General features: G+C 42.8%; 1 protein-coding gene across 1 annotated transcript in view; it reads left to right on the top strand.

The window, feature by feature from the left end:
- Nucleotides 1–5,297, top strand: part of LOC101846104 (deoxyribonuclease-1) — a gene marked incomplete in the record, with an annotated part of 11,661 nt that extends 6,364 nt beyond the window's left edge. The window contains 5 exon segments of the mRNA XM_013080040.2: nucleotides 1–94; nucleotides 1,566–1,678; nucleotides 2,690–2,844; nucleotides 4,404–4,500; nucleotides 5,226–5,297. Coding sequence (XP_012935494.2) covers nucleotides 1–94; nucleotides 1,566–1,678; nucleotides 2,690–2,844; nucleotides 4,404–4,500; nucleotides 5,226–5,297 — 531 coding nt within the window.
- Nucleotides 5,298–8,515: the final 3,218 nt, after the last annotated feature.

Below are 8,515 nucleotides of genomic sequence, written 5' to 3'. Positions count from 1 at the left end.
AGGCTTGTTCTCTCCGGCCTGCGTCGGTACAACGATGTCGGTGATCGCTTCCACAGAGACCCCTTCTCGGCCCTGATTGTGTCCCCTTATTCCAGTGAGTCTCTATGTTAACGTGGTTTCTCTATATTCCAGTGAGTCACTGTGTTTGTGTGGTTTCTCTTTATTCCAGTGAGTCACTGTGTTTGTGTGGTTTCTCTTTATTCCAGTGAGTCACTGTGCTTACGTGGTTTCTCTTTTTTTAAGTGAGTCAAGGTGTTTACGTGATTTTTCTTGCTTTTCATTTGCAATTCTGTGAAGGTAACGAATGAACCTGATACATGTGTATTGCCAGTTGTTTGTTTTTGTGTGGGTTCTTTTTTTAAGGGGGGGGAGGATTGTTTGTGTGCGTGTGCATGTGAGTAGGTGTGTTTATGCGTGCGTGTGTGCATGTGTGTGTGTGTGTGCGTGCGTGTGTGTGTGCATGTGTGCGTGTGTGTGTGCGCACGCGCGCGTGTGCATGCGTGTGTTAATTAATGTAAGTGTTGTACGTCCTCAGCGACACAATTTAGATCATTGAGTACGTATGGTTGCAATCCTGCTTGGCAGGGCCAACTCGGACTGAGAGGGATAGAACATAACATCCTAGCTGAAAGACCAAGATATTCTACTATGAAAATGAGTCCCACTCAGGTCTCCTGCCCGAGTAAGAACAAAGTAAGATAAAGCTATGTAGTCTTATACAGAGGTATCCTTTCTAACAATGTCGTCGTCCCTGAAAAAGCTTAGAAAAGTATAAGTTAACAGTTAGAATTCTGGAGAATCTCCTACTTCACGCTGTTACAAGTATCAACAATGGAAAAAAATATGCTGGAAGAAAACTGTTCAAGATTTTTCTCTCCATTTCAATATATTATTTGAAATACTCTCCGACATGCAAGAAGACGTCTCGACCGTTTAGCATAGATTGTAAAACTTCTCCCCTTTTCTATTTTCTCACTCTTCACGAACGAAATCTACTTCTGACCCAGTCTCGAAATGAATGAAATAGTCTAGGCTTAACGTCCTTATCAACACTATAGTGTTGTGTAAGAGGCGGACCTCCGAGTTTAACGCCCATTTTCGAAAGGGCCGAGCCAAAAGGGAAATTCGTCTAGTCTCTAAAGTGTATTTCCCAAGGACACAGCGTCGGACCGAGCTGAGGCTCAAACCCCGAACCCCCAGTCTCACGATTGCGGGTCCGGTTGCCTAACCACTAGGCCACTGACGTCACGACACAGACTAGAAACGCGGAAAAAAAGCTGCTTAGCGAAAGTGTAGGTGACGAAGCCAAACAATCGCACCTCCTTGAGGTACAAATCTAAGACTGGTCCGAATTGTTCTCATCCAACATAAATTGTAACCGAAGGAGAGAGAAAAAAGGGAGCGTGTGGGGGGGGGAGAGAGAGAGAGAGAGAGAGAGAGAGAGAGAGAGAGAGAGAGAGAGAGAGAGAGAGAGAGAGAGAGAGTCTCCTAAGTTGACTTCTGCCGTGTCTAGTACGGAATAAAATGGCAACATAACTAAACTAAGCATGAATTTCCGTCTACAGGTATCCCAAGATTCGCATTGACCACTGTCCACCTGTTCCACTTAAACATCATCTACGAGATGGGTCTGATACCAGAACTCTTCAAAACGGTTTCTAATGACTACAGTGCAAATGTACGTGAACAAAGGAGGGTCTTTTTAATATATGAATCCGACTCACGTGAACAGGGACAGCCTACTTTTTTTTTAATGAATATGAACCCAGTTTACGTGAACACCCAGGAGATCTTTGATATGGACATATTTCTTCAGAACATAATTTAGGATGGCCGTCTTTGATTTGCGCAAAGTGTATGTGAACAGTTAGGACGACGGTTTTCTCTGATATATGATACGATCTCAACTCTCGTTAACATCTAGGACGGCCTTCCTTTATGACAATATTATCATGATCTCATATCAAGCGAAAATTTAGGAGGACCTTCTTTGATATGATCTCAGCTCATGCTAAAATTAGGACGGCCTTCTTTGATAAGACAACAGATAACGTAAACGTTTAGGGCGGTTTTGTTTGATAATTTTTATGACCTCGGCTCACATGAACATTTAGATGAGCCTTCTTAAAAATGATCTCAGCTCACGTGAACATTCAGGACGACCTTCTTTAAATACGAAGTCAGTTCAGATGACCATTTAAGACGATCTTTTCTTAATGATCCCAGGGAACAAATGTAGCGTTTCTTTGTCTGAAAAACATCATAGTGCAGTGCCTTTTTTAAAAATTGTATTCTTTAAATTCCGCCATTTTAGACGTTTTGAATACTCAGTAAAAAATAATTAAAGGTAGTATACTCGAGTCCCTTAACCAGCGTATGTTATGTAGCAGTTACCTCCCCAAGGACGTAACAGTGATATATATAATACAACATTGTAGTATGTCACATCAGCACAGGACCAAAGACAATGTTGTAGCACATTTCGAACCAATACACGCAAATTAGAAACACAGATTCATCTGAATATTTAATAGTATGCACATTGTTGGCTGCCTTTTTCAGTTTCAAATGAAGAAAACTGATAATGATGATGATGATGATGATGATGATGATGATGATGATGATGATGATGATGATGATCAATGCAATTCATCCCCTCCCCCTCCAATCACCACCTTTCTTTTCACAGGTGCTTTTCGCCGGTGACTTCAACGCCGGATCGCCCTTCATGACTCGTTGCCAGTACAACAATCTCACAGTGACCACTGACCCTACCTACGACTGGCTCATTGACTTCAATCAAGACTCTGCTACATGGACGAATATGACAACCTCTTGGGCTAGGTAGTAGTAGTAGTAGTAGTAGTAGTAGTAGTTGTAGTAGTAGTAGTAGTAGTAGTAGTAGTAGTAGTAGTAGTAGTAGTAGTAGTAGCAGTAGTAGCAGCAGTAGTAGCAGCAGCAGTAATAGTAGTTTGTTATAATAGTAGTTTTAGTAGTAGTTGTTGTTTATTGTATAGTAGTAGTAGCAGTAGTAGTAGTAGTAGTAGTAGTAGTAGTAGTAGTAGTAGTAGTAGTAGTAGTAGTAGTAGTAGTAGTAGTAGTAGTAGTAGTAGTAGTAGTAGAAGAAGAAGAAGAAGAAGAAGAAGAAGAAGAAGAAGAAGAAGAAGAAGAAGAAGAAGAAGAAGAAGAAAGAATTTTATATGGTTGTTATCATTATTACCATTATTGTCATCAGCATTATAATTACCATTATCTTTAATTTTTTTTTTTTATTATTATTATTATTATTATTATTATTATTACTATTACTATTATTATTATTATTTATTTATTAATTAATTAAGCCTTTTATTACTATTACTACTACTACTACTACTACTACTACTACTACTACTACTACTACTACTACTACTACTATTATTACTATTATTCTTGTTTTTATTATTGGTATTTTTTTCTTCTTCCTATAATTATTATTACTATGATTATTATTATTATCATCATTATTGTTGCTGCTGTTTTTATTATTATTGTTATTATTGTAATAATATTATTTCTAGTAATGTCATATATTATAATGATGCTATAGTTATTCCTTCTTTCCTCCTTTTCTTCTTATAATGTCTCCTCAGCTTAAGGGGGGGGGGGGGGGGGGGGTACACCCCTAAATTTAAAATTCGGCTCAAAATTATGGAATTTGAGTTGTAGGCATTTTTAGCTTCCTACGCCTCTCCTATAACTATTTCATCGCATAAGAATCCCAAGAAAAATATTTTGTCCCATACCAGGCATGTTTGTCACTGCCATTTCCTCATAAAGTCAGTATTTTATTTTTCTTTATCGCCCGTTTTCTCAAAACGCGACTTTTCTCTATACATATGTACTTGTTTAAATAACTCCACCACTTTTCTTCCATTCTTCATGAAATTTTCACAGACTGAAGAAAAGATGTAATACTAAAAATGTATCTCTTGAATCTTTTATATATGGAATAGATTTTTTTGGTGGTGTCTGGAGAGTGGATTTTCATGGATTTTTGGCAAACTTTAGTACTACCCCAGGAAAACATTCTTTAAAAAATTTCTAATTCGTTTCAGAAAAAAACAACAGACAAATTTTTAGATCTAATGTTTGTGAACACGCATGCAGAAAAACAATCAATTTCCATGACCGATAAGTGCGGTATTTATTACGTAAGACATGTCAACAAAATCCAACATGACCGCCGTATCCATGGAAACGAAACTTTTTCTCAAATTTGTTTGCGGATTTTAAGACTCCTTACTATGCGTGTTTTATGTGGGAAATTTGGTAATAAACGAGATAGCCTTCAGGTGTAGCCCCCCCCCCCCCCCCCCCCTTTAATAACTTTCTATTCACTTGGCATGTTACGTCGTTTCCAGATTCTTGGCGGCAGGCAAACAGCTTGTGGCCGCTAGTAGTAACGCCAATGGCCATGTCATAAACATGATGAAAGAGTACGGCCTAACGGAGGAACAGGTAGGTCTTCCGGTACCTCTACCGCTGCTACTACTACTACTACTACTACTACTACTACTACTACTACTACTACTACTACTATTACTACTACTACAACTACTACTACTACTGCTACTGCTACTACTACTACTACTACTACTACTACTACTACTACTACTACTACTACTACTTCGTCTTCTTCTTCCACTACTTCCTAGAATGTCGTGGTTAGGGTGGTTGGATTATGTCTCCTCTCTCTCTTCTGATAGTCAGCTTTTCCCTGTAGTTGGTATCGCTGTGTCTGCTGGTAAGATGGAAGGCCTGGCGTTCCATTCGGGGCAGTTCTTTCAAGTCCTTTGGGGGTAACCTGTGCAAACTGGAGGTTTTCATTTATTGTCTATGAGCAGCTTTTTTTTTTTTGGCCTCCTGGGATTTCTTTGGCCACTTTCGAGTTCGCCTTACAGCAGTTGTTTGGGCATTCGGTGGTCTTCCATGCGAATGACATGGCCGAGCCATCTCAGTTGGGCTTTGACTAGCTTGCTTTCTATGCTTTGTAAGCTTGATCGATTGAGTACCTCAATGTTGGTGATGCGGTCTTGCCACCGGATGCCAAGTATGCTGCGGAGAGCCCTTTGGTGAAACTGCTCTAACTTTATGATGTGCTTCCTGTAGAGAGTCCAGGTCTCCGGACCGCAGAGGATGGAGGAGAGCACAACGGCTTTGTACACTTTGATTTTTGTTGACAGCCGGACATTGTGCTGTTTTGGTACCTTGTTTTTCAGTCTACCGAGAGCTTGGCTGGTTTGGCTGATTTATGAATCAATTTCCTGATCGATGGAGCCGTCTGCAGAGATGATACTTCCAAGATATTTAAAGTTCTTCGGGCTGTTGCCATTAATAGTGATGTTTGGAGACAGTAGGTTAGTTTGTAGGGCAGGCTGGTGAAGAACTTCCGTTTTCCCATTGCTTATTGTCCAAAAAGCTTTGAGGCTTCTCCGAAGTGATTGAGCATTGTTTGCAGGTCCGCTTCACGGTGAGCATTCAAGGAGCAGTCATCGGCGAAGAGCGCCTCCTGTGCTGGTTTTTGTCTTGGCTTGCATGTGACGTAGATCAAAATGAGAGCCGTCCAGTCGATAATTTAGGTATACAAATCCCTTTTCAAGATCATATGCAGGCGTGGGAAAGCATGGCGGTGAAGGAGATATTGAAGAGGATTGGTGCCAGGACACAGCCTTTTTTATGCCATTTGTAGTTTTGAATTCGGCAGTCATGTTGCCACTTGCAATAGTTTGTCCACTCCTGCATATGTGGAAAAGCTGGATGATCTTTGGGAACTTGGGAGGGCAACCAATCCGTTTTAGGGCGTCCACGGGGCTTCTCTGTGTTGAAAGCCTTTGTACGGTCAATAAAGACTGAGTAAAGAGGCATATTCTGTTTTGTGCACTTTTTTGAATTTGTCTCATAACAAAGATCATGTCCACAGAGCTTCTCTCTGGCCTAAAGCTGCACTGAGCCTCTAGAAGGATTTTTCTAAGATGGTTACCAGTCTGTTGAAGATAACCCTTGCAAATATTTTTCCTGCTATTGAGAGAAGGGAGATGCCCCTGTAGTTTCCGCAGCCCGCTTTACAATGAGCGCGTCTTTGAAATCAGCAGGCATTTTCTCTTCTTCACAAATCTGTAGCAGGATGTCAAGGAAGGTTTTCAGGGCTGAAGGACCTACTGCGTTGGAGATCTCCGCCGGAATGCTGTCTTTTCCAGAAGCTCTGCCGGAGTTGGTCTTGCTTAGTGCCTTCATTGAATTCATCTGGAGTAGGAGGAGCGTCTAGGTCCTCCAGGAGTGGTTGCTGGGGGATTTGATTGAGAGCGTCTTGATCAACAATGGAATGTCTGTTCAAAAGGGAGCTGAAATGCTCCTTCCGGTGCTTGGGGAGCCTTTCTTGGTTCTTGATCAGGGTTTTGCCATCCGAGGACAAGGGAAAACATCCTGAGGTTCTTGTTCCGTATACGATTTCCAGAGAGCTGAAGAACATATTGGAGTTGTAGGTATCAGCATAGAGTTGGGCTTGTTCGGCCGTATTGTTCCACAATGAATCTTTCATCTCACGTAGATATTGCTGGGCTCTAGCTAGAAGGGACTTGAATATCTCCTTTTTGGGAGAGGGGTGAGAGGTCGTTTTGCCATTCTGCCTAGGCTTTGTTCTTGGCTGGATAGTAGCTTGAATTTGCTCGTTGTTTTCATCGAACCAATTTTGGTGTGTTTTAGCTTTCGGACCAAGTATAGCAGTAGCGGTTTCATTGACAGCAGTTTTGAAGGAAGTCCATTTTTCAGATAAGTCACCAATAGGAATGGGATCTTCGCTGAGTTTGCTTTCGAGAGCTTCTACGAACTTGTTTCTGTAGAATTCGCTTTCAAGCTTTGTTGTGTTGTAGGAGACTCTGAGGTTCTTTTCGGTGAAGTGGCTGGATGTGCATGTCCATAGTAGTTTTCACTAATCGATGGTTCGTCCAGCAGTCCTGTCGTGGCTCTGTTCAGGTGGACATCCTTTCTGTCTCTCTGGCGTACAGTGACGTAATCGATCACGTGCCAATGATTCGACCTGGGGTGTATCCAAGTAGTCTTGAACTTTTCAGCCATTCTGAAAAGGGTGTTTGTGATGCACATACCATGTTCAGCGCACATGCTGAGGAGGAGACCATTTTCCTAGACTCTACCCACTCCATGAGGCCCTAGAACATTCTCTCAGCTGCTGTTATCTTTTCCTACTCGGGCATTGAAGTCACCTAGCAGGAAAATCTTGTCATTCTTTTGGGTGGATTGAAGGATCTCGGTTAGCAGTTGATAAAATTGTTCCTTTGCGTCATCCAGGCTAGTGAGTGTGGGGGTGTAAGCGCTGATGGTTGTGGCGTGTCTAGACTTGTTGAGGGGGACGCGGAGTTTCACTAAGCGCTCCTTTTTTCGACTGGTAGAGCAGGTAGGCTCTTCAGGAGAGCCGATCTGATGGCAAAGCCAACTTTGTGAATTTGTTCCTCTGTCTGTGGTTTTCCTTTCCAAAAATAAATGTAGCCACACCCTTCTTCCTTTAGTGAAACCTCATCTGGAAGACGCGTCTCACTAAGTGATGTGATGTGATGACAATATTGTGGCGTCGGAGTTCTCTCGCCACAAGAGCAGTTCTTCGTTCAGGTCTGTTGGTCTTATCTCTATCGAGGAAAGTTCTGACATTCCAGGATCCAAGGATTATCTTTCTTTTCCTTTTTTTTTGGTTGTTTTCGACCGCGAAATGGATGAGTCTGTCAGTCGCGGGGAAACTGACCAGATTTTGAGTGGCAAGTGTTTGTTTTGGGTCACCGTTTCTAGATCCCTCCCTCCTTGAGGGTGGGCTGTGCAGTACTTGGGAGGCTGCCCAGTCGCCACTGAGTGCTGCCCAGAGATCCTGCTGCCACGGTCAGGAGTCAGACGGCCATTTGCCCAATGACCGCCTGCGTGCAAGTTTGTGACTATAACTGCCAGGGCTCACCTGCCCCTGTTACCTTCGGCACTTGCCTATCGCCGCAGAGCTTTCGAGTGATAGTGTAGATGATGAAGATGGTGATGAGCTGTAGAATGAACCTGTGCGTGACTTTGTTTAAAGTGGGGCTGTTGTTGCACGGTGGCAGTCCCACTCCCTCGGCCTAGGAAGCCTCTACCCAGTGGCACGGAGACCGTTACGTCTGGAGACTGCCAGGCTGCAGTGGATGGTCAGAACTTCTATGGTGCCTTGTCCTTGCCCTTATGCGCTCCACAGCACTTGCTGGTACCGCCTTCAAAACCGTTGGATCTTCTGTTGATCTCATCCGCTTCGTCCGCCAGGAAACCAGTCTTCACATGCTAGGATAGGCGAACCCTTTAGAAAAATCACAGAGGGTCAATGACCCGTCGGCTACCCTCACAAGGTCTGGCCTGCAAGCTGAAGCAGTTGCCCATGGTGTTGCCGCAGGAGCCACAAGTGAGAATTGCGTGCTCGGTGGGAACCAAAGCGTGAAAGCAACCAGGA

Source organism: Aplysia californica, unplaced genomic scaffold, assembly GCF_000002075.1.
Source record: "Aplysia californica isolate F4 #8 unplaced genomic scaffold, AplCal3.0 scaffold00004, whole genome shotgun sequence".
NCBI classification, from domain to species: domain Eukaryota; kingdom Metazoa; phylum Mollusca; class Gastropoda; order Aplysiida; family Aplysiidae; genus Aplysia; species Aplysia californica.
The sequence above is the reverse complement of the archived record's forward strand: the minus strand, read 5'-3'. Positions and strand labels throughout refer to the sequence as shown.